This window comes from Mesocricetus auratus, unplaced genomic scaffold (genome assembly GCF_017639785.1).
Source record: "Mesocricetus auratus isolate SY011 unplaced genomic scaffold, BCM_Maur_2.0 Super-Scaffold_100004, whole genome shotgun sequence".
NCBI classification, from domain to species: domain Eukaryota; kingdom Metazoa; phylum Chordata; class Mammalia; order Rodentia; family Cricetidae; genus Mesocricetus; species Mesocricetus auratus.
Genome location: NW_024429189.1, coordinates 106,068,353 through 106,095,444, shown reverse-complemented (window position 1 = coordinate 106,095,444; position 27,092 = coordinate 106,068,353). Strand labels below are relative to the sequence as shown.

The 27,092-nt window shown below is 42.3% G+C and overlaps 1 protein-coding gene across 2 annotated transcripts in view; it reads right to left on the bottom strand.

Moving 5' to 3' along the window:
- Positions 1 to 27,092, bottom strand: part of Ism1 (isthmin 1) — an 80,391-nt gene that overhangs the window by 8,341 nt on the left and 44,958 nt on the right. The window contains exons 2-5 of one of the 2 annotated variants that reach the window (XM_005068696.4): positions 18,346 to 18,576; positions 9,097 to 9,361; positions 3,658 to 3,801; positions 399 to 488 (exon numbers count right to left, since the gene is read on the bottom strand). In XM_005068696.4, coding sequence (XP_005068753.1) covers positions 399 to 488; positions 3,658 to 3,801; positions 9,097 to 9,361; positions 18,346 to 18,576 — 730 coding nt within the window. The remainder of the gene's footprint in view (positions 1 to 398; positions 489 to 3,657; positions 3,802 to 9,096; positions 9,362 to 18,345; positions 18,577 to 27,092) is intronic. The other variant, XM_021226384.2, reaches the window with a different exon arrangement.

Here is a 27,092-nt window from a genome sequence, read left to right as displayed (position 1 = left end):
GGAAAAGTCTTGGAAAAGAGGGAAGTATATAATATTGAGAAAACTTCCTCCCCTCTTTCTCCCCTCTGCTGGAGACTTTGTTTTACAGGATGCTGGGTGAGGGTGATGTGCTTATTTTGTGCTAGGGGGAGGGTCGGCTTAACCTGTCTAACTTGACAGGCTCTGCAGGCTGCTCACCGAAGTTCCCTATGGCGCAGTCTAGTCTGGTATTGGAGGGATGAGGTTCCCTTTCGTGCCTGGAGACTATTCAGTGAGCAGGAAATCTGTTGCGAGAACTGGACCCTCAAAGGGGAAAATGAAACATTTTCATGGGTCCAAGGATGGCACTGCAAGAGCAAAATGAATCTCCAAAGCACTGAACTAATATTTGGATTTTAGAAAAAGGGAAAAACTCTTACCAACTTCAAACAACTTGGTGGCATTAAACTCCTCACTTCCCGCAAGCAGACTCACTTCAGTGGCTGCTGTCCTGAAAGTGTCTTCAATTCCTAAACACAGACAAGAGCTCATTTTCCCCAGATTTATGGAAAAATTCACCGCCACCCCCCTCAAATACAAAACAAATACACCTGAACAAAGCCTTTTTGTATTCATCACTTCTCATGGGTAGAAACTTGCCAACAGAGGAAACAGTAAAAGGAGGTAGCAGTGCATAAAACATATTAAAACTCCAGATACTATCCACAGCACAAAATCAGATCCAAATGTGCCTGCAGTGATCCCCACAGACTTACCAGTTTGCCTTGGAGATGAGGGGTGGGTGGTGGTGGTGGGGCACTTGTCAGGGTGGCTGTCTGGTGAGTGAGAGACTAAACCAGAGGCAGAAGAATGCTCAGGACCTTCTTTTTAATGGCTGACTGCCTAGGTTTAAATCACTACTAGCTGTGTGCAGCTGGCAGGACATTTCATCTGTGTGCCTCAGTTTCATTTCTCTGAATTCAGGCACCTCTCCCCGGCAGAGTCAATTGAGTTACAATGAGTGAAATGCAGAGAGAGCATCTCCTAGAATGGGAAGTAGAAGCTCATGTTTCCAGCTTCATTGGTTGTCTAGCTCTATTTGTACTGATGCTCCAGAAAAAGGGCACAGAGAAACCATTACCTACTCTAAGGAACTCAACCCTGTCTGACTCAAACCTTTCAGCTCCCTTAAGCCTCCCCTCAGAATGATCACACCCAACTGAGATTCAGCAAGCTAAATCACGAGAAAGAGGAAAAATGGAGTCTGGCAGCCTTTTTTTTTCTTGAGCAGGACTGTATGTTCCATAAGAGGTGGCTCTGATTTTATTAGGTACCTCAAGCAAGGGTACCTAAGGACATGGTTGTAAGAAATATTTATTTAGTTTTATTTGTGTGTATGAGTGTGTGTGTGTGAGTGTGTGTGTGTGTATGAGTGAGTGTGTGCTATGTGTGTTCAGGTGTCCAAGAATGCCAGAAAAGGGCATCAGATTCCTGGCACCTGGAGTTTCAGGTGGTTCTGAACTGCCTGACATAGGCACTGGGAACTGAAGGAGCAGCGGGTGCTTTTAATCACCAAGTCATCTCTCCTGTCCCTAAGGGGTCATGCTTTTTTAGGATGGTCATTATCAAGCCTATAAGACCTTATCTATTCCATAGTTACTTCAGATTCAATAAACCAAATAAGGACGGGAACCCTGATGAAAGTAATCATTTATATCCAAAGGAACCTTTGAAGCTGGAACTTCCTAAAACAGAAAACTGGAATGACTGAAGTGGACAAGGACAGATGAGAAGAAAATGCAAGCTAAGGGATTCTAGCTGCAGTGTTCTTAGTGGTCCTGGGACCCCAAAAGGAAACATGCAAAATGGCAGCAGGGAAGAACCTTTCCCTGACAAGAAATCCAAATTTACTGCCTTGGCTCGGTATGCTAGCTCTGAAAGAAAAATGCACAGGCATACTCATATGACTCAATGTAAATTCTGTCTGTGTCCATGTGTCGTCAAGTCAGAGGCCTTCCTTCATGGCGAAGGTGGAAGTGTATAACAGTAAAGGCCTTGCATAGATTCATAGAGTCAGGCAGCATGGATTCATATCCCATGCTGGTTTAGGGCTTTAGTTTTCACAAATGCCAAATAAATACAATGGTAAAATTCTGTTCCAAGAGGCATTTTTGAGAATTAAATGAAATAATACACCTAAAAGTCATGGAAGGCTGATTGATACATTGAATTACTCAGAACACTCCCATATTCTTTATTACATTTTTTCATGTTTTTCTTCAACTCTTTAATCTTTACCTTTCTCTCCACCCCTCTTTTCTCTTCTTTTTCCCTCCCCCTTTCCACTCCTCTCTCCTCCCCCTCTGCTTTCTCCTCTCTCCTTCCTTCCTCTCTTTTGCTTGGTGCTAGGGAATCTACTCCAGGACCTCACACATAGCTAGAAAAACACCCTTTCTCACCCCTGGGCAATCTTCCTGTTCTCCAACTCATTACCTTTTATTCTTCATAGTCTTCTTGTTATCTTCACATCCTTCCTAACTGTCACTTCCCCATTCATGTTATTATTTAATACTGTGTTCCCACCTACCCCAAACCCACTTGCCAGACTCCCATCCCTGCTCATTCCCTTAGGTCACAGGAAGGATTAGGAGAGGTAGGAGGTTTTCAAGGGCTGGCATGGAGCTGGAGCCACCATTTCTTACATTTCAACTCCATTTTCTCCGCATACCCTTTGCCAGCATACACCTCATTCCAGCTCCCCCCTGCAGAAATTCCTTTGCGCTTCCGCTTTTGTTTTGATCCAAATGTCCCTGGCTTGAGAATAGAATGTCTAAGAGTAGAAAAATGAAGTCTGAGGTATGGGGATCAGATTTAGTCTGTGAAATTTCTTTTAGATGAAGCCGCTTGGAATGTGTGGTTTCATGAATGGGCCCAAGATGATATTGTAGGCTGGTATTCTGCCTCGAAATGAGAACACAGTAAAACTATAGATGCGGGGGAAGGGGACAGTAAACTTTGTGTAAAGGTCTGGGAGGCACATAGTCCAGGCTTTGTGGGTCACTCATGGTCTTGGTTGTCTCTGCTCCTCCTGTTTGATCTCTTTAACAATGAAGGGCTCTACATAAATAGGCCATAGGCTAGATTTTGACAAACCATTATAACTTTGACAACCATTATTATTTAGTCTCAACATGATTCCTCATCAAACTAGCAATTAATTTAATTTTCAAGGCACTGATATTATAGCATAAGGTCACAACTAAATGCTAAGATGCACCAGTTTGTTTCTTGGGAAGTCTCAGCAACTCTCAGGTATTACTGACAAGGCTAACTCCATGGTTTGACTGAGAATGAACATCTACTCATGATGATATCTTTATCAGACCTAAGTAAGTATCTGTTTTCAAAAGAGTTTTTCAAGTCATAACAATCTTACATCAAAGTCCCAAACTTACCAGAGTCCCTCCTTCAAGTTAAGTATAGTATGGCACTGCCCTTTAGGTCACAGCCACTGCCATTGTGCTTAAGACTTAGGAAATCTATCTTTCCAACCACCGAATTTATCAGCTATTTCTAGTTGCCCCATTCTGGTCCAAAGATTTATGAGGAAAATTATTATCTTCTAAATAATTTCTTTAAGTTTTAAAATATGAATGAAAAACCTTCCACTTGAACTCGGAACCACAACCCCACAATTACCTGGGCAGTTTGGACGGTCACAAGTCCTCGATTCTGTTGCAATGCATGCATAGCCACAAGAACGGGTCCGTTTCTGGTTGCCATTTCCACAGGTGACGCTGCAGACAGACCAGAGACTCCAGTCACCCTCACCGTCTGTGGAATCTGGAAGGGAGCCAGGGAGACGGTCATCATCCCCACCTGAAGAGTTAGTTGCCAAGTCTCCTGTTCAAGTTGCCTGTTGGCCATGCAGTCTTTGACTTGCATCATTCTCACTCTCGAAGGCATTGGTGGCAGCCTGAGCTCAAAGGCTCACAGCTGGGGGTTCATGTCAGAGCTCAGCTTTGTGAAGACCTAGATAGATGGTTGCAGTGTTGTGTTGAACTGTACATGACTAGGACTTAATCCTTGGGACAAAACTTTCCTCCTTGTGGGGGAATAGGGGAAGGAGATAAAGAAGAAGGGAAATAGAAGGGGAGAACAGAGGAGTGAAAGGAAGAGGAATTCAGGGGGAAGGAAGAAAGAGATGGAGGGAGGAACTAGGGAGAGAGAGAGGGGAAGAAGAGGAGGAAGGGAATAAGAAGAGAAGAGAAGTTCCACAGAATTGGGTCTTGCTTTGACCTTATGGTAACCATTGGCTTCCAGTCTAATTTACTCTGGTAAATCCAATCACTATGAAAGAAGTTGAGGCTGATGAACAAATTCAAGAATGATGAGATGCCACCAAAAAAAATGGAGTCTCATAGAAACATTTGACAATGGAAGGGAACCTCTCAACATGTCTGTATACAAACTGAATGTAGCTGAAGCCATCAGGAGTAGAACTGCCCAGTGGTCTGGACTTTCTGAGCCACTAAATCATTAGAAATAATGATTGCTATTTTTTCAGGTGTTAAGTATAGGATGGATTGTTATACAGTAGCAAATAACCAATATAGTAATGGTAAATGTAGAAATATCCTTTGAAGTCATTATTCAACATCTGGCCAATGAATATTAGTTGAACTCTCACGCTAAGTCAAGCATAATTCTAGGTATGTGGAATATTTTTAAGAATAGTTCTCACCATGGTGGAATGAATAATGAATATAAAATAGTAAATTATATACTATGCTAGAAGCTATGAATGGCATGGGGAAAAAAAGTAGACCATACAAGGGAGTGGGCTGGAGAGGGCTGGGGATGTGGGTACTTAATCAAGATTGACTTTCTCTTATCTGAAGTGAATATTGCCCAGGGTTATCAGGTTAACAGAAAGGGAAGCTTGGGCTATAGCATCAAGCCTTACATCTCTAAAGCATGGCTTTTCTTCAGTAACACCATCCCATAATTATTTCTCCTGGCTTATACACAGCTTCTAATAGCCTTGGGGCCTCTATGAGTGTCAAGCATAGGGCTATAGTCATGTGCCTTGAAGGGACGGAATAACCTTCATTCACAATAGGTTGTGGTGGTTGTTATTACATAGACCCAGCAAGAATGTTCTCCACATGTTTCCACCCAAATCTTGGGTACTGTGCCAGCTTCCACGGCTGTTGTTTATACAATGCTGATTCTGAAGGCACCCTGGGCTATCACAGGGCTGCTGAGCCTTCTCAGTCTACTATTCAGAATTTGTGTGAGTGTGCATGAATGTGCGTGCGTGAGTCCATGTGTCCCTTCCATTTCATTAAGAGCAACAACTCACGTGGGGCAATGCCACTCAACTTGAGGGCTTAACTTCTTATGAGGCCTATATTTGGATCTCTGCATGACCTGGACTCCTTGTTTTGGTTTTCTGGATCTAAATGACTATTAGTTTCCATTTATTGATATGATAAAACACTGACCAAAATCAGTTGGGGGAGGAAATGGTGTGGTTCATCTTATGACTCACATGTTGTAATCAATCACCGAAGGATGTCAGGGCAGGAGCTCAAGCCAGGAACCTGGAGGCAGGAATCTGGAAGCAAGAGCTGAAGCAGAGACCAGGAGGAACCCTGCTTACTGATTTGTTCCCCATGGCGTGCTCAGTCTGCTCTCTTCTCTTCTCTTCTCTTCTCTTCTCTTCTCTTCTCTTCTCTTCTCTTCTCTTCTCTTCTCTTCTCTTCTCTCCTCCTCCTCCTCCTCCTCCTTCTTCTTATCCTTCTTCTTCTCCTCCTCCTCCTTCTCTTCCTCCTCCTCTTCTTTCTTTCTTTCTTTCTTTCTTTCTTTCTTTCTTTCTTTCTTTCTTTCTTTCTTTCTTTCTTTCTTTCTTTCCCAAGAAAGGGTTTCTCTGTGTAGTCTTGGTTGTCCTGGAACTCACTCTGTATACCAGGATGGCCTTGAACTCACAGAGATCTGCCTGCCTTTGCTCCTGAGTGTTGGAATCAAAGACGTGTGCCGCCACCACCCAACTTCAGCCTTCTTTCTCAATCAATCCAGAATAGCCTGCTCACAATAAGCCTATTCATATCAATCATTAATCAGGAAATGCCCTCACAGAAAGCCCAGAGGGCAGTGAATTGGAGGCAATTCCTCAGTTGAGTTTCCCTTTTCAAAATCGACTATAGCTTGTGTCAATTTGACAAAACCCATGTAGCATAATGACTGAATGCTAGTGCTACATAAGAGTGTGTGTGAAATGATGCCCATAAATCCTTTCTCCATGTCCACTTCTTGGTTACATAGTTTTTTATGCTGGATCTGGACCACATTATTTGCTTCAGTCAATGGGATGATGGCAAATAGGATGCAAGCAAAGGCCTGAAAAATGTCTAAGCATGTAGACTTGTCTTTTTTAATTTGAGGGAACTATTCAACTACCATGTAAAGAGCCCAAGGAAGTTAAGGGCCAGGAGAAGAGAGGCTCTGGCCATCTTAGCACTTGTAATTGCCTAGCTGAGCCCCATCCTTGTTACTGAGGTTACTAGAGACTGTTCAGCTCCAGCCAGGCCAGCCCATATCATCTCAGATGAACATTCCGGTCAACCTGCAGAGTCCTAAGAGAGAACCCTTCTTCTGTTGTTTGAAGCTGCTAAATTGGACTGGGAGTACTTTCTTTGTTGTTTTGTTTGTTTTTGAGACAGGAGCTAACTATGTAGGCTGGGCTGGCCACAAGCTCATGATTCTTCTGCCTCAGCCTCCGGAATGCTAGGATTGCATAGAGTGGTTCCCTCTAAAATGTTAGAAATATGCCACAATATTTATCCTAAAATATGTTATCCACAAGCAGCCATTGATAATTTATTTTACCAGTAGGTGGCTTCCTTCAAATCCTTAACTGCTTACAAATTAGCCACAAGACTAATCATTTTATGGGGGAGCAATCACCTAGGAGAATCTTGAGGCCTCTATCCACACACAGAATCCAGCAAAATCCTTCCTGGGGGTTCCTGTTTCATGAGGTCAAAAGGCAGATCAGGATTTCAGGCTGGATTACATCTTTCTGATGGAGAAATCCTCTCTGTTTTAATGCCCAATAGAGAAGTTGTGATATATGCAACAGAAGGTAAACCTAATTTACAATGTTGAAAAGACAAGTGAGGACACTGTATGTTGGCTAAACCGGGGGTGGGGCTAGGAGCAGAAAACTCACCTCAGCAACACAACAATAATTGCAAAGACAACAATGACAAGAAGAACAAACTGTTCCTGAGAATATTTCTGTGGTATTCTGACAGCCCAATGACATCAAAGGGCTCACGGAAGGAAGGCAGTCCTCACCATTGCAATGAGCCAAGAGTTGGTGTTCATAGATGTTATATGAACATTTTATATATAGTGTTAGGACAGTAGAGCTTTGTGGACCAGTTCTAGCATGGGGGCCACTGAATTTACTGGCATGGCCTGGAATTAGTCACTGGGAATCCAGCATCACCAGTCCTGGGTGGTCATGGTTCCATTTTACTCCTAGGATAAGCTTGTGGCAGAAAGAATTATACTCCTTTTATGGGTAAGGAAACTGAGGCTTGTAATAAAACTGAAGATGCTTATGGAAAAAGAAAAAAATAAAAAGAAAAAAGATACGTATGGATGTCCTCACAGCTCAGACTTAGCATAGAATGTTTTATATCTGAGGTCTATATATTCCCATCACACTCTTATCTATCCTGCCTCCCAGCAACACTGATTCTGGTCAAAGTTAGCCTCCCTTTCCTAAGACATTAATAATACATCCATAATGAACATTACAAAGAAAATTCCATTAAAAGAAGACTGCAAAATAGTCTGTTACAGTTAGACCATGACAAGTTAGAGAATTCTGGAGAATTGAATTCTAATGAAGGTACCAATGAGCAGTGCCCACCCCACTTCACTGTGGTCAGTTTCTGGAATGGAAAACTACCATGGACAGAAAAATACTTGTGTGGATCTCTGTTTGACATGTTCTCCACCATTCTTGTATCTTGTGCTTTTCTTTTTCTGTGATAAAACACCATGACCAAGGTAACTTAAGAAAGAGTTTATTTTCAGTTTATAGTCTCAGAGTGTTAGAGTCCATGCTGGGGGGGGGGTTAGAGGACACAGCTGGAAGTAGCAGGCATCAGGTGACAGGAGCAGCAGCAGACAGCTCACAAGTAGGAGGCAGAAAGAGCACCCTGGAGAGAAGTGGCTTTTGTAACTTCCTTCGACCAGGCCACAACTCCCAGTTCTTTCCAAACAGTTACCAACTGGGGACCAAGTACTCAACTATCTGAGATGTATGGGATGGGGCATCTCATCCAAAACTCTACACTCCTCATTATGTGTTGTTCATTCCTTGGTCTGTTGGTGGTGAAGCCACAAGAACGTAACACCAGGGGCATTTGTGTCACATCAAGTATTCATTTGAAGGAAGAAGGAGGAAGAATCATAGTGACAGAGTGGATCTGAGATCCCTCCACCCCATCCCTCGTCTTCTCCAAAGTAAGAAGAGAACCTTTATTATTTCAATAAAATAATAATCATTGAATTTGGAAATTTCCCATTACCTTATGAGCCTAGTAGTCTCAACTTGGGGTTATAACATTTATAGTAGAGGGGAGAAGCTTCCTTAAGCAACCTGTGACACAAGTTGTTCATGTGGGTCTTCAAGGGCTACTCCACTGCTAATTTCAGACATGACATGCTGCCTGGTCACAGGAAGCAACTGTACATATCTTTTTTATTAAACTGATTTTCAGCACAGAGTTTTACATCTAAAAAAATACAGGGAAGGTGATTTGATGATTTATTCATCTTTAGAAATACAATTAAACTTTGGAAAAGACAAGACAAGAAAGAACCCCAAAGACCCTAAAAAATATCTTAAGTATAATTTTAAAATTACAGTGTTCCAAAAAATGTGGCTGCAGATGGCTCCACAGGGCTTCTGTGAACACAGACTTTATGAGGTATGCCTCATAGAGGACTGAAAACCACATACTGTAAACTGGGTTTTGTTTGGCCCCATGTCTGTGAGTCCTTATCATCTTCATTTACTCTCCCCACCAATTTTATATTACTGGGTAGTAAACTCACCATATTCTGGTTGTTCTTTGGTTTCAAAAGTCCGGTGACCTGGGGCTGGATGGTCCCACCCCCTAGGAACACTGAGGAAGTTGCTGTTATCTGAGGTACTGTCATACTTGTAGTCCTGGTCCCCGCTGTTTGTCCTGGTCAAGGACAAGGACCTCTGCCACCAGGCCCGCCAGTCAGGAGCTGGGACTGACCAGCTGGGTTTGTTCTCTGCATTCTGATCTTTTTCTGCTTCAGAGTCAGGACCGTCGACCACCTCTATGGTGACCTGAGGAATTCAGAACAGGCCAAATCAATGACGAATTGCTCAAGCTAGGGAGAAGGAGACAGGCATGCCTGGGTTCTTGGTTTACTGATAACCAAATTGTAGATAAGTCTTTCACTGAAGGAACACTGTCTGTGTTCCTCATGTGACAAAATAACAGCCACAACAAAGCATAACTTATTGATAAGGTGCCATATAAGACACTGTTCTAAATGTTCTGTCCACGTGACTTTATCAAATACACATCCCTGCACATGTGCTATACACATTTCCCATCAACAGGTAGAGTCTATTTTCATTTCCTGTCATCTGGGCTGGTCTCATGAATCACTTGGTCTAATTGAATGGAAATAAGTGACACTCATGGGGTTGGGGGAGATGATTCGGGGAAGACTGGGGTGATGGATCAGTGGGTAAAGTTATCTGTTGAATAAGTGTGAGGGCTGGGCTTCCAATCCTGAACACCTACATCAATGCCAGGTAGGCATGATGGCCTATTTGTAATCACAGCTCTTGGGAGCCAGAGACAGGGTGTTCCCCAAAGTGAGCTAGCTAGCTTGATTAACTGAATTGGAGAACTCTGAGTTCACGTGGCAGACCCTGAATATAGAAAGGTAGTAAAGGGTTGACAAAAACACCCAACATTAACACCTGGCCTCTGCACATACATGTACCTGATTATATAAGTGCACCCACATATATCTGAACATGTGTAATCACTGGTATGGAGACCACATACACATACACATACACATGACAAAAGAGTATACGGAAGTGTGTCGGAGCTCCCACTTTCTTTTCCTTCCCGTGTTCTCACAGATATGTAAGGGAGCCTAGCTTTGATCACTGCATAAATACAGGCAGGATAAAGGAAATGTGGAAGAAAACTGAGGCTAATGACTCATGACTGGCACTGTTATGGATCTTTCAGTCCCAGCTGGGTCACTCTCAGTGATACCACATGAAACCTGTACAAGCTCCCTTGGTGGAGTTCTACACAATTTCTGTTCTAGAGGACCATGGGCAATCCAATGGTCATTGTTCCAAGCTACTGATTAGTGTGAGATGGTTACAGCCTTTTATAGATTAGGGAAACTGGCAGGCAGAGGCTAAGGTGGCCATAGGTCATAAGGCTAGGAAGGAGCAGATGAGAAGATTATGAGTCCAGAGCCCATGTTCTTATCAACTTTGCCACCCTGCCTTTCAAATGTAATTGATCGATGTATGGCCCTATCACAAGATTGAGGGAAGCAGAGAGGTCCAAATACTAGGGGCAGGCTAGATGTTATAGGACTTGCATAGATATGAATGCAAGGCTCTCAGGACAAGGCTTTTCCAGCTATGATATTTCACCCCTCCCATTGTTCAACTCCAGCAGCAGGGTCAAAGCACATAGTCCCTGAGCTAGGTTTAGAACTAATTCTTTGGATTAATGAAGCCTACTTTTGAAATCTGTCACAGGTCTGGAAGAACACAGCTTCTTGGCTCTGAGAGACAATCAGCATAGAAAAAACTTGCTTAAAAATAATAAAAGTCTCATTGGGTTCCTCTGGCCATCACATAGTTCTTGCAACACCTCCTGGAAGAGTTACGTGCAAATGAATCAGAAACATGCACTCCAAATAATCAGCGCAAGATGTCCTGGGCAGATGTATTCCCCTTTTGCCCTGACCCAACATCTGAAGAGTTGTTGTGATTCCCTGCCAAATTGCACTGGGGTGTGCACATCCTTTAGATAAACAGCTTGGGGGGGGTGTTTGCATCATCCTTAGTATAACACTTAAAAAAGCTGCCAAGTCAATAGTGGTCCTGAGTCTGAGGTCTATCCAGAGGGTGACCTCAGAGCCCATAGTATACTGAGGATGTATCAGGCCAAGTACATCTATCTCCTCTGCTGTGCGATGCCTAGAAGGGCATCAGGAGCTTTAGCCCATGTTGCCACCATTGCCTTAATTTGTGAGCAACACTTGTATTCTTATAATTGTGAAGGTTTTATGTGATTTAGCTATAGTCTTAAGATTAGGAGAAGAAAAGAAGTACAACATGGGTGTTGTTATCATTGTTGTTTGGTAGAATGAACAGTTGCTAGGGAATAATGACTACTAGGACCCACATGGAACTTTGAAAGGACAAGTGAATAAAGAGTGCACCACTGGATGACATATGTAAAACCACCATGCATAATGGGCAGGGCAGAGTCTTTGAATAGTTAACCTTTATCCTTTGAAGCCCCATCCCCCTCTGCCTACAGATAGAACCACTGGGCTGCAACGACTGTCTGCAAGGATATTAAGGGTCTTGGAGGAGAGAGGCTGCCAAGAACCAGGGGAGCCAGGCAAGCAGGCAATTATGGTAATGGAATCAGTCTCTGAGTAGAAGATAGGAGCGGACAACATGCCCAATAGTTTCGATACTCCGTTTGTATTCAGACTGGAGTCAAAGGGATTGCTTAAACAAAATGTGCCCTGCAATTTCTCCAAGCTGGGAATAAAAACAATTTCATGTTTCAAGCTATTACCGTCAATACGATTTTTTTTCCTCTCAAATTGCTGCTCAGATCCAAACAAAATAGAGTCCTTGCCTGTCGAGGCAATGGGTAGTAAAACAGGAATTTACTCCAAAAACTATATCAATGACTAAATCTCAACAGCTTCGAGGTTTCTTTCTTCTCTTTAATTTCTAGCCACTGCCCCAAATGAATTACAAAACAAAACACAAACAAATCTTAGGACCCACCCTTCCCCACAGTCAGCAATGTGGAAACCTCATACTGATATCAAAAGAAGAAATCTAATCTTGAACCTGAAATTTTATAGGCATCCAATTAAAAAACGCAATGAGCATGGCAAATGCCTTCTCAAATGGCTGGGGTTATTTTTCTGTTTCCTGTTTCCCTTGTTCTATTCGGGTATTTTAGAGTCAGGGAAACGGTTGGAATGGTCTCTTGAGCAATACATGTGAATGTACTGGAGTTATGGAGTGAGTACAGTAAACTTCAAGCTGATAAAGACCCTAGGTCTCTCCATCCTTTCTAGCTCTATTATATAACCCCGAGCTACCTTAGTACACCTAGCGAAAGAAAGAGAACTCTTTCAAAAGCTCTAGGACCAAGGCAAGACAAAATTTCTCAGCTCCAAAGGATAATGCAAAATAGGTACCAATTCTGCCCCAAACTTTTAACTTAGTTCATCTTTTTGTTGTTATTGTTGTTAAATAGTTAAAACTTCTATTAGAATCAAACTCGCTCTTGCTCTACAAAACAATTTCTGTAGCATGACTAAGGCAGTGCCTACTCTAACTGCTAATGAGCCATCGCCACCATGAATATGTAAGCTGTGCTGCCACAATGAACCTAAGGGAGTTTTCTTCCTTGTTGCTCCTCTGAGCTTTGTGAGCTAAACAGACTGGGCGAATGGATGTAGTTTAGAATTTCCCAGACTGAAAAAGGATTCCCTCAAGAGCACAGAACAACCAGGAATATGTCTGTGGCAAAGGTTTCTGATACCTTCCTTGACAACTGCAGCAGAAAGAACAAAATAGATCAGGAAGATATTAAATCCTCTTGTCTTAGACCAGCTGATGCTCTAAAGAAACTGTGGTATTCCCTACATAATTGCGGTTAGTGCACTGAGATTTGTAGCAGTGTGCCTGCCCAGATAGTATTGTCTGCTCTACAAAATTTAGACTCAATTTTCAGGCACAAACTTGCCTTAGGGAAATCAACTTCCTATGATAAATGGTGAAAAAAGTGTAGAGACAGTTTCCAGGTAAATCTTCTGATTCCCAACTAATCTTTTAAAATTTTATTTATCCCTGGCCCTGCCCAGTGTGTGTGTGTGTGTGTGTGTGTGTGTGTGTGTGTGTGTGTGTGTGTGTGTGTGCTTTGTATACATACTTGCTATAATGTGTGTGTGGAGGTCAGTGAACAACTTTGTGGAGTGATTTCTCTCCTTTCATATCAATGTGGGCTCTAGTGGTTGAACTAGGTAGCCAGGTTTCTGAAGTAGGGGCCTTTACTCACTGAGCCATCTTAATGAGCCTAATTATTCTTATAGACATCTTTCTGTCATCCTCAACTGCATCATCTTCACCCAACATATCTATAAGTTCCAGAAGGTTCACCATTCACATAACCCTGTGCTAAGCCCTTCATATGGATAATCTCAGTCCTCAGAGATCAGATGATTCAGGTAATTGTAGGTAGAATTATCACACCAATTCTTCAGATAAGGAAACTGAGGTACAAAGAGATTGAAAAATCATTCAGGAACTGTGGAACCCAAGACTAGCAGACTGAGTGGTAGTGCTAGACTCCAACCCTAGCTCACTCTGACTCCATAGTTCACAATGACAGCAGTAGCCTGAGAATCTCAGCTGTCCAGGTTTGTTCCCATTGGCACCCTGGTCCTTATCCAGGATTTGGCTCTTACTCAGCCAGACTGGCCCTTTCAAAAGTATTATAGACACAGGAGAAAGAATCAGAAGTAGAAGCATAAAAAACCCTGGCCAGTCCCTCTGAGTATATCTTGTAGCACCTCAGAGGCCTAGGACCATGGAATTAAGTCTGTGTGGAGAAGGTCTCTGGATCACTGTGTTAAGTCCCTCTCAGTGGAGGCAAAGACAGAATTATATTGCTTGAAGTAGACCCTGACCTCAGATTGATTCAGAAAAAGGGATATATTTGATTGTGACTAGCTACTGCAGTGATGGATCGATGCAGCCAGTCTAATAATGAGTTTGTTTTGGAATTTTGTCTTTATTATCTGACCATCAACCAAAGAACAAAAACTCAGCTGAGGGCATTAAAGTTCAAGTCTAAGTTTTCCTGGGGGATTTACTTTCTTTCCTGAATGATTTTTTTAAGAGCAGAAACTAATTTCTTAAGTTGTTTTAAATCTAACATAGAGAGGCAACTTAGGAATCTCCACAGAAGCAGATGTAGGGCTTTTATAAGGATTCTTTACCCTAAAAGCCAAGGGGACCAAGGGACAACACCCTTTGCAGAAGCTCAGCAATGTCATTTTGGAGAGGTTCAGACATTTTCAAAGGATGGATAGGGTGCAGTCCTGGAGCTTTGGGCACATTTCCAGAGCTTGGAACTGCAGAGGGATCAAGGGCAGGGTATTGATTCCTTCCAGGCTCCTGGGCTCCAGCTGAGGATAACTGGGTGAGAGTAAGGGGCACTTTGCCTAGGGAGGGTGCACAGGAGGCCAGAGGGTCTGGCAGCAGAAACATACCCATGGACACACCCCTCACCTGTATTCATGATGCTAACCAGGGGAGAAATACTGAGGGGCCATGGTGAGTAGCAGGGTTTTGTGATTGACTGGATGGGCTGGGTCAAGCCAGTGGCTTTCAACAAAAGAACAGTACTCTGAGGCCTGGCTGAGGGCTGCCAGCCCAGAAATCATCACCTCCTCCCCTTTGGGAAGGAAGCCCCTTATGTTCTAAATGGACCACCGAGGAACTGGTTTACTCAAGGGTAGTGGTGCATGGGATGGTAGGGACGAATGCTGTGCATATGCATATGTATGTGCAGACAGACAGACACACAGACAGACAGACACACAGAGAGAATGAGAGAGAGAGAAGATACACAGAGATACAGACACACAGAGAGAAATAGAAAGACAGAGAACAGAGACACAGAGACACAGTCACACACAGAGAGAACACAAACACACACACAAACAGAGAGAGACAGAGACAGAGACAGAGAGAGACAGAGAGAGTGAGAGAGAGGATACACAGAGATACAGACATACAGAAACAGAAAGACAGAGAAGAGAGAGACAGAGATACAGACACACACAGACAGAACATAAATACACACACACACACACACACACAGAGACAGAGACAGAGAGAGAGAGAGAGAGAGAGAGAGAGAGAGAGAGAGAGAGAGAGAGGGGTTGGAGTTGATGGAGACAGTAGCTGCCTTTGTTTGGGTATTTTACTGAGTGACTCACACTAACTCTCAGTGGCCTTCTTAGAAACAAAAGGCCAGAAATGGAGTTCAATTCTCTTTAAGATAAAGAAACCATCAGATCAATTAAACATTTCTCTCTCACTCCTCTGTACTGTGGAAGGTCAACAGGCAGGGACTATCTAAACAGAATGGAATAACTGGACTGTAAAGTGGGCAGAAGAATGTATTAGCCTTGTGTTGTTTGGGGTCTGGCTTCAAAATCTCTGTGTTGGAACTGTGTTAGTTTCAAATACATTCTGCCAATAACTATGATACTTGAAGCCATAGAAAACCTGTATTCTTGGCAGATAGTGTGGTCTTTGGTGTCCAAATGGCGACTCTAGAAAAACAAGGAGTCTTCCCAGGAATAACTCTATCCTCCTCCCTCCATGTCCTCCAAAACTTCCCTTTCAGAAGCACTTCTTGCTCCTGTGCTGGGTAAGGATGGAACCAACCAAAAAGCATTGGCAGGGACTTTAGCTTGTTCCAAGTCCATGGAAGCATGGTGCTGAGAGTCTCAGGGGCATGAAGGCAAATGATTTCCATCCACAACCACCCTTTGTGGTGGCTGAAGAGGATTCTGTGAAAGTCCAAGGGACTCTGCCCGAGACAATCCTACCTTGTGAGGCTCCTTAGCTCTGTGGGTGGGGCCTTCTCTTGTCCCGCCCTTATTCTCTGCTACCTCACCTCGGCCTCCATCTAGTTCTTTCTGCACTGGTTAGCTTCTTCCCCAGGAGGAATGGTCTCAAATGGTCCCTTATTTCCTACTCAGAAAAACAGCACAGCTTATTATCTGGGAAACTGAGTAGTTTCCTTGGCTGCTTTACGGAATGCTTGCACAGATCTGTCGTGTGGGAGGGAAAGGGCTCAGCTTTCCCCAGGTTTAACCTGTCATCCCAAAACCTTTGTGCCATTGTCCTTCCTTAACATTTAGGTGGTACTTTCAAATGTCCCAGAGGTCCCTGGACGGGGATTGGGCATATTCAGACTGATGGAGAAAGAAAAGGACACAAGAAGTTTGGCCCCAAACTTAACTTACTACTGCGTGCACAATGGTACCTAGTAAAATTTTAGTAAGAGAACACCTCAAAGGGCCACAGTGTTCCTTTCCCCCCAATCCAGCATTCTCCTGTAGCTTTACATTAACAGTTCTTAAATCCACTGCTCCCAATGCTTAAGCCTCAGCAGTAATACTCTCCCTGATTTCCTGCCTTTGGGATAAATTATAGCCATGGGGAGATTAAGGTTAACCATGGTCTAAGGACCTTTGAGATGAGGGCTATTGAGTCTAGGAGACATAGACTCTATGAACAATGAAAAATTCCCATAGACAAAGCCACAATACGGAGCAGTGGTGAGCAATGGTATGGAGTCATATCCTACTCTGTTGTTTTGTCCTGCCCCCAGGGACATTCACTGCCCTTTCAGAGTCATGTGGCCAGTTCCAGGGAGGGCACCAGAGCAAATTTTTTTCTTTTTCCAATAAATCATTAGACTATAGCACTCACCAGAAATCTTACTTGGAACAGGTAGTGACTTCTGAGCTTGCTCTGTCAACTATGATTTCCAAAATACTTTCTTTGTAGAGCACTCACAGAGCCCTGCCCAGCTTCTTTCTGTCTTCTGTTGGGGAACACAGTGCTTTTCCTTACTCTGTCTACAAGATCTGTCTGGTGCTATCCTATGTGGTAGCTGGGATAGTCATACCTGTGCCGTCATCAGGAGGGATTGAAGGAATATGGTTTTCTGCTTCCTAAAGTCTTATAACCTAATGTAGTGTTTTATATATAGCAGGCCTTGCTTGATGGTCACTAATTAAGGTATGTTCTCAGTGTCATTCAGTGTTAAAAAGCAAAACAACTCTGATGGAGGGAAGCTGCTTTGAAGTGATATCACGCAGAGAGTGTCAGGAGAGTGAGCCAGAAGGGCCATGGAGGAGAGAGGAAGGACACACACACACACACACACACACACACACACACACACACACACACACACACACACCTCACAAACATTGGAGGTGTGGGAGAACCACTAAAATAAGAATGTTCTGATTCCAAGTTGAGGAACTTTCTGCTGCTACACAAGCTAGCAGGCATTTGATATGATGATAAAATAAGGAAAAGCTGCCCTTACACAAATGAAGGAATCAGAGCAAAGCATAAAAATATGGACGCAGGCACATAAAGATTGGAGTGAAGAGAGGGATAAGCTGCCCATGGCCTGTCTGTCCTGTCAAGAGAACTTTGTTCACGAAGAAGAAAAGGTACAAGCAACACTCACAATCAGAAGTTTGCCCCTGGAACATGCTTTGGTGGGCAGGTGTTCCTGGGAGCCAGAGCTCTATAACTACAGTGTACTTGTCACACGGCCTTGGTGAGCCACATAGTGATTCTCTGAACAGCTGCTGCTGGGAGGATGACTTCTCCTTCATGAAGATTCTTGGAGGGTCAGACCAAAGCAACTTTTCCCTTATAATATAGATGAATGCTATTGCTTTTAAATCCAAGAACTCTTTGCTGATGTCCCTTTTCCCTGGCTTCATTAAAATCCCAATTAAAAAAATATATCAATCTCTCTTCTAGGAAGTTCCAATCTTACCTTTCTTATTTAATTTTTTGTAAGTCATTTATTCTTTAGGAGGTTGTCCTCTACTGAAGGAATTTCTGGTGTTGAAGGTAAGCTAGCAAGACACTGAGGGAAGTACCTTCCTGAGTGCTTTGAAGATAGATTGTGGGTTACCTGATCTAGTCTCAGGCCATGATAGCCTTTTCTTATAGCTACCGCATTTCATTAATTTCAGGGTGCATTGTTTTTGCTTTGTTTTTATATCTCAATGTCTCAAAAGCCATCAGGCATATTGCAACACTATATTTATGGGAAAAATATAACCCTCAGCAGGAATCACAGAGGGGTTGAGAAGGGCAAAGGGTTAAGGCTCCAGGACTTGTTAGAATCAGTTTAGGAAACAAAGATGCATTGTTTCCTTTTCCTTCACCTGCCAGCCACTGAGACTTACCTGAATATTTGGATTCTGCCCATTGATATCAGCTTTGGAAAGATCTGGGAAGTTTGGTAGGTCAAGGAGAAAGGATCTGGGGCCGTCTCTTTGCAGTGAAGGATGCCCAGTCTCTTGAGGGAATCGCTGTCTGGGGAAGGGTTGGTGGATGATTTGGTGCTCCCCTGGGACTTCTTTGGACAGAGGAAAGCCAGTTTCTGATGTGGAATCACTCTCCAGGTTGAGGTTATTCTAAAACAGACAAACAGTCAGACAAGTAATGAACAAATACTTAGAAGGCAGCTGGTTAAAAGTGCTCCTTGTAACAGTTCATTGAGTCAAGGAACAAGGACACTTTATTCCAGTGGCTGAAGTTAAGCCAGTGTCTTAGCCATTGTTCTATTGCTGTGAGGAGACACCATGACCAAGGCAACTCTTATTAAAATAAAAACATTTGCTTATATATAGTTCTAGAGCATTAATCAACCCATTATTGTCATGGTGACAAGCAGACGAGCATGGTGTTGTAGCAGTAGCTGAGATCTTTACTTCCTGACCCACGGGCACCAGGCAGAGACACTGGGCCTAGAATGAACTTTTAAAACCTCAAAGCCCTCTCCCAATAACCTACTTCCTCCAAGACCACACCTACTCCAACAAGACCATACCTCCCAGTCATTCCCAAAAGGCTCTACCAACTGATGACTAAGCATTCAAATATATAAGCCTTTGGGGGTCGTTCTTATCCAAACCACCATAGCCAGCATAGTATTTCCAACTCATTTCCCTAGCACATGGTTTAGTCTTTCCATCTTTAAAGGTCATATCAGGAAATGTTTCTCAGTTTCCTATTTAGGAATTTTCTTTGGAGCTATGAGCCATTTATCAAGTACTAAAGCACATTAAAAATAAGAGATCCATTTTGAAGGAAAAGAGATACTCATTTAAAACTGGGACCAACTCATAGTTTATTCCTCACAGCCTTAACTGGGTACCACCATGACTTTAATTACGATCTTGACGTCCAGTTTTGTTTCTTTGGTATAAGCCGCAAATGAAAAGATTTTATTAAATTGGATAAATATTTAAGTCAAACTATTGATTACATTTATCCATTCACACATTGTATCTCTCTTCACTTATCAATACATTTACCTCTTCATTTCCATTCAGCCATTTTGTCTAATAATCTAATCATTTACCCATTTCATGCATATATTTCTGTCTCTCCAATAAATAAATCCCATCTACAAGCTAGATATGAGATGCACTAATAAATGAGATAGCCACATGATTGGTACTCTTTTTGAATGTATAGCTATGTGTAATAAACAAAGAATACATAGGCAAGTAAGACAAGAGACTATTGATTGCTAAAAGTACACAATGCTGGAGGAAACATTAGCTGGGTAGACAGAGAGGACCTCTTTGAGGAGTTAATAGTAGAAACAAGATCTGAACAAGAGAAGAAGCCTCAAAGTGATCCAGAGGAATAGCAAAGAGCAAATAAGATACTACTTAGAAGAGGAACTGACAGCTACTTTCAGAAATATAAAATCAGGAAATTTATTGCCTTTATTCTTAAAATTGCAAGTCAAATGGTTTTCTTACCTAGTGAAAAATGTCCCAATTTACTTGTCATTGGTAAAACTTTTCTAATGTAGATAACTCTGTCCTCATACTCTCTCTGGAACACTCAGTGAAGACATCCTCTACCCCTTCAGGGATAGTATTTTTATGTTTACTAGTAGAAGGAAATTTAGAGATAGAATTTCCCCAGCCCTTGGGTCAGTGGTTAACACTATTGTTATTGTTGGGCATGTTTTGAGGTTTGGGAGTTATGTTCCAGCACATTGTCTCCACACGCACTCTCTGCCCCCAATACAGTGCTGTTGACCCAGCCAAACAGTTCTGTCTAGAATGAAAACACTTGGGCTTTGAGTACCCAAGGTCAAGAGCAGCCTGAGACTGACACACAAACACAGACCACCTTTGTCAATGTTTGAAGTGGCAAGGAGGAACTCAGGGAGCATATCTGTCACCTCTGAAGTGTGAAGAGAGAGGTTGCTTTCATGTTTTCACTTGCCTTTCCCTTTTGCTCAGGAGATATGGCCAAGCCAGTGTTTCTGTTAATGTTTCCAGCTACCTCTTTGCCATGGTTTCTGTTTCCTGGCAGATTGTAGAGTGAATTGGACTAGTATTCTGAGGCATTGCTCAATGCAATGAATTCTAAATGTATTATTGTTTGATTGAGTTGTGGGGGGTAGACAAGGAAGAAAGATAGAGAAGAGAGAGGGAGAGAGAGGAAGAGAAAGAGGAGAGGAGAAAGGAAAGAATGAAAATAGAAGAGAACAGTTTTCTTTGACATGAGACCACTCTGTTCCAACCTCCCAAAAAGTACCTAATGAGGTTGTTTCTGGGCAGCTACCATGGAATGCCCAGCCAATACTGATGGTATTAAAGTACAGTTGGCTCTCCCTGATGGTGTTAGAGTGTACAGTTGGTAATGCCTGATGGTGTTAGAGAGTACAGTTGGCTCTCCCTTATGGTGTTGGAGAGTACAATTGGTAATGCCTGGTGGTGTTGGAGAGTACAGTTGGTAACACCTGGTGGTGTTGTTTATCCCTATTGGTGTGAGAATGTACAGTTGGTTCTCCTGTATAATTTCTCGTTGGACACTCAGGCATATAAATCACGTAAGGGGCTTGGTATTTGCTTTCCAAATGCTTTATGGATTTTTGTAATTCAAGCCCAGATTTATTGTATCAATTGAATATACTCTTAACTAGATCAACAACAAAACTCTTTGTGTGGTGCTATAGCATGGTGGTGGAGCATTTTCCTAGCATGATTAAGGTCCTAGGTTCACTTCTCAGCATTGCAATGCACACACATATAATCAGTGAAAAATTATTTTTACTACTAAACTTTCTGTTTTTGAACAGATTGGAAATGAACATATGTGGCTAATTGAAATTTTACTTAGGTGTCTGAAAAGGAAAGGACTGAATTTATTTCTTTTTTTCCACTGACTTTTGAACTCTTCTGATAAAAAATTCACTGCCATAGAGTGATTCCTGGCTTAGTTTCAAACAAAACAAACTCTTTCAACTTTCTTTGGCTTAATACTCCTCCATGCAAAAGCACAGCAGATAATCACAGTTCTATACTCTTCCAGCAAGATGGTCAAGAGTTGGGCTGTATCTACACAATGAAAGAGAAGTGCAAAGTTAGGACCCTTGGCTGAGCAATTCAGGCCACAAGTACCTCTGCTGGGAATAGTTTGAGGACTGGGATTCAATTACGTTTTGAATTGAGTCTTGCACAAACTGTGGCATTGCTCCATCATTCCCCAACCACCCTATCCCCAAGATACTGGGGCTCAACATTTGTAAAATATTTGAGAGATTAGAATTAATTTAAAAAAGCTATTCACAATCTCTGAAAATCTGAATTATGTTTGCACCTCTTCCAAATGTAATTACCTTGATACCATGTTATGTTGTGTTACTAACTGTTCAAAAACTGAAACCTTGGGTTCAGGGAAGGGTATGTAAGAATGGTCCCTCAGTGGCATGATACAAGGTTAACTCAAAAAAATCAGTAGCCCTATTATATACAGATGATAAATGGGATGAGAAAGAAATCAGAGAAACATCACCCTTTACAATAGCCCCAAGAAACATAAAATATTTGGGGATAACACTAACCAACCAAGTGAAAGACATGTACAGCAAGAACTTTGAGTCTTTAAAGAAAGAAATTAAAGAAGATACAAGACAATGGAAAGATCTCCCAAGCTCTTGGATTGGTAGGCTCAACATAATAAAAATGGCAATCTTGTCAAAACAATCTACAGATTCAACACAATCCCCATCAAAATACTGGCACAATTTTTCACAGACCTTGAAAAAATAATACTCAACTTTACATGAAAAAAAATCAAGAATAGCCAAAACAACCCTGTACAATAAAGGAACTTCCAGAGGCATCACTATGCCTGGCTTCAAGCTCTATTATAGAGCTATATTCCTGAAAACAGCTTGGTATTGGCACAAAAATAGACAGGTAGACCAATGGAATCTAATTGAAAACCTTGATACCAACCCACACACCCACGAATACTTGATTTTTGACAAAGAAGCTAAAATTTTACATTGGAAAAAAGACAGTATCTTCAACAAATGGTGATGGCATAACTGGATGCCGGCATGTAGAAGACTGCAGATAAACCCATGTCTATGGCCATGCACAAAACTTAAGTTCAAATGGACCAAAGACCCAAACATAAATCCTGCCACACTGAAACTCGTAGAGGAGAAAGTGGGAGGTACCCTTGAACGAATTGTTGCAGGAGACCACTTCTAGAACATAACACTAATAGCACAGACACTGAGATTAACAATTAATAAATGGGACCTCCTGAAACTGAGAAGCTTCTGTGAGGCAAAGGACACAGTCAACGAGACAAAAAGGCAGCCCACAGAATGGGAAAAGATATTCACTAACCCCACATCTGACAGAGGGCTGATCTCCAAAATTTACAAAGAACTCAAGAAGAAACTCTCCAAAACACCAAAGGATCCAATGAAAAAGTGGGCTACAGAACTAAATAGAGAATTCTCAATAGAGGAGTTTAAAATGGCTGAGAGATACTTGAGAAAGTGCCCAACACTCTTAGAGAACTGCAAATCAAAACAACTCTGAGATACCATCTTACTCCTGTCAGAATGGCTAAAATAAAAAACACCAATGACAATTGATGCTGGAGAGGATGTGGAGAGAGGGGAACACTCCTCCACTGCTGGTGGGAGTGCCAACTTGTACAGCCACTTTGGAAATCAGTATGGAGATTCCTCAGGAAAATGGGAATCAGCCTACCACAAGACCCAGAAATTCCACTCTTAGGCATATACCCAAAAGATGCACATTCATAAACAAGGACATCTGTTTTACTATGTTCATAGCAGCATTATTTGTAATAGCCAGAACCTGGAAGCAACCTAGCCAGAACTTGGAAGCAACCTAGATGCCCATCAACTGAAGAGTGGATAGAGAAAATGTGGCACATTTACACAATGGAGTACTACTCAGTGGGAAAAAAACAATGGAAACTTGAAATTTGCTGGTAAGTGGATGGCACTCATCCTGAGTGAGGTAACCCAGTCACAAAAAGTCAAGCATGGTATGTACTCACTTATATATGGATTTTAGGCCTGAGACAGGGGCATGCCAGCCTACAATCCCCAGCCAGAAAGTCTGGCAAACAGGGAGGACCATAAAAGAGATATGCACGGTAACCCAGAAGGGGAACAGGACAGAATCTACTGATGGGATTGTGAGCATGGGGGAAGGGTGAGGAAGCTGGGAGAAAGAGAGGTGGTGAAGAGGAGGAGATAGGAGGACATGGTGGAGCAGGAAAGTTGAGTAGGGGGAGGAATAGAGGAAAGAAGGATTAGAAATACCATAATAGAGCTGGGCGGTGGTGGCGCACACCTTTAATCCCAGCACTCGGGAGGCAGAGGCAGGCGGATCTCTGTAGTTCAAGGCCAGGCTGGACCGACAGCCTCAAAAACAATACAGAGAAACCCTGTCTCGTAAAAACCAAAAAAATACCATTATAGGTTTGAAGATCTGATGCTAGTGAGATGTCCAGAGGCCTACAAGGATGATACCAACTGACAATCTAATGAATAGTGGAGAGGCTACCTTAAATGCCCTTCCCTATAACGTAATTGATGACTTCCTTGTGTGTCATCCTAGAGCCTTCATCCAGTAGCTGAAGGAAACAAAGGCAGACACCCACAGCTAAAAACCGAACTTACCCCTGGAACCCAGTTGCAGAAAGGGAGGAGTGATGAGCAAAGGGGTTATGACTTGGCAGGTGAAACCCACAGAATCAGCTGACCTGAACAAGGGGAGCTCATAGACCCCAGACTGATAGCTGAGAGGCCAGGGAATGATCCAGACACCCTGAACATAGGTGTCAGTGAGGAGGTGTCAGCATCCTTTGGGGCCTCAGGCAATTTATCCCTGTCATCCAGATGGACTTTGGGATCCCATTCCATGTGGAAGGATGCCTTCTCTGCCTGGACATATGCGGGAGGGCCTAGGCCCTGCCCCAGATCATATGACAGATTTTCAAGATCCCAACAATGGCCTCACCCTCCTTGGAGAGTGGTAGGGGTTGGGGAAGAGGTTGGGAGATGGTTGAAGGGGGGGTGGAAGAGGAGGGAAAGGAGACAGAGCTAGGATTGACATGTGAAGCAAACTTGTCTCTAATTTAAATTAAATTAGAAATAAAAAATCAATAAAAAAGAATGATCCCTCTAAGATGAAATGGAATTTTACTTCATCAATAACAAAATATGAGAGTACCCATTATTTTGATGATCTGTGACAGGAGGATGATGGACATCCACTATCAGTACAGGCAAAGGCCTTTCTTCATCTTTCCTAAAGGGGCATGGGTCATATCTTCCTTGCAGAGTCTAGTTGATGTCAACACTCTGGTTGTCACCATATGTACTCATTGAATGTCCCACTTAAGTTACTTTAACAGGGTAAAGAGTCACAGGACAGGTGAAAAATGTAAAAACAGTGTTTCATTTAGACAAGCAAACACTCTTTTTCTGGAGATGATAGCTTAGAGATGGTCAGGAATTTAAGACAAGAAACACTGCATTCCTTCTGAGATGTCACAAGATGCATATTTGTCTGAATTAAAGTGGCACAAGGGGCTGGTCTGCTCAGTATGGGAACATGTTCCTTCTATCCATCCTTTAATCTGTGACTTTCCATTGGCTATGCTGTAGCAGAGCCCCAATAGGACACCAACACTCCCTTGATAGTCCTAATGACAGATCAGTTACCCACTGAAAATGAAAACAAGGTAACTGAAGTTGAGGGGGGTGATCTAGGTGGGTCAAATTAAGTAGCTGCAGCTTCATACTTGCTATCTTTGTGCATAGGAATCCCTTAGTTTTTCTACAAGCTGTTGGGCTTAAAATAGCATGTTTCTAAAATCATCAGGCTCTTGCAGGTTAGTGTTTTGCTTCAGATAGCAGTAGTGCGGCAGTTATTGCAGTTGGCTACCCAATGATCCTTCCTATCTTTTCTTATTCCGTGTTTGTTTCAGGTGGGAACATGGATGCCTAAAACTCTATTTCCCAAACTCTGTTGCACCTGAGGGCTGATCATGTGACACAGGTTGTCCAGTTAGGGTTAAGGGGAGGTAAGGACTTGAAGTGCTGAAAAGGAAGCAGGTTCCATTTGCCCTTTGTCCTTCTCTATCCCGCCTTCTCCTGTATAAAGAATTGAGAGCATTGGGATTGGTGGCTCCCTAGATGTCTTCCCATTATCGTTGTTCATTGTCATTGATAATTGCCCTAGTTACGGTTACTATTGCTGTCATGAAACACCATGACCAAAAGCAACTTGGGGAAGAAAGGGTTTATTCAGCTTATGCTTCCATATCACAGTTCATCACCAAAGGGAGTCAGGACAGGAACTCAAGCAGGGCAGGAACCTGGAAGCAAGAGCTGATGCAGAGACCAGTGAGGGGTGCTGCTTACTGGCTTGCTCAGTCTGCCTTCTTACAGAACACAGGAGTGGCACCAATCACAATGGGCTGACCTCTCCCACATAAATCAAGTAATCCAACAATTAATAAATTAATCAATAAAATCAATCAACAAATTAAGAAAATGCCCTCTAGCCAGATCTTACAGAGGCATCTTCTTAGTTGAGGATCTTTCCTCTTTGATGACTCTAGCTTGTATCAAATCGACATAGAAATAGCCAGCACAATACTGCAACAGTAGCAGTTGCAGTGTTCCCTTCTGTAAAATCTATTGTGTTTTTAGAGCTGTGGCAATTAATTAAACGTTAAACTCTTTGCTTTATTGGTTTGTGTGTCAGTTTTTGTGCCAGGGTCATGTGTTTGGCTTGGTTGAAAAAAAATCCTGTCATCGAAACAAGCAAAGCATAGAAAGACAAATACTGCCTGTTGTAGCTCATTTGTGGTAGTTAAAAAATAATCTCCATGAAGTAGTGAGTGTGCTGGTTTCCAGAGATTGGGAAGGTTCGGGAGTGAGGTCCAGGAGAACTTAGGTAATGGGTACATAAATGCAGTTGAGAGGACAAATTAGATCTGTTGTTTTATAGCACAGGGGGCTAACAATAGTCTCCAAAAATTTACCGTTTGTTTCAAACTAACTAGAAGAGTTAGAAAATTCCTAAAACATAGATATGATATATTAATAATAAATATTTGAGGTTAGTTATCAGCAACTTATTTCATGTGGTATACATATTTTTAATTATACTATACTCTATAAATATACACAATGTTATATATATGTTATATGAAAATATTTTCAATAAAAAGTAAAAACCTATTTAGCTAATTAAACATGTTGAGTTTTTGATCTTTGTGATTGAACTCAATCCTTAAATGACAGAATGATTGGCAGAGCATAAGATGGAATGTGACTGACTCCTTGGCAGCTAGTTACAGATGCTGGGCTATGCAACCTCCTGTAACATCTACAGATCTGATTATTCTACAGATGCTGAACTGTCATTGTCTCTGCATTTACACATTACATCCCTCAAATCTTGCTGACTGTGCTAGGCTGTATTTCCTTTAAATTATGCTAGAGTGCTCTCAGTAATGTTCAAGGGTTTGACTTCACTCAAATGAACCAGAGCTCCTTGTACAAATGACTGAACCAAGAACTTGGGAATTGATAGTGCACATGAGTTTG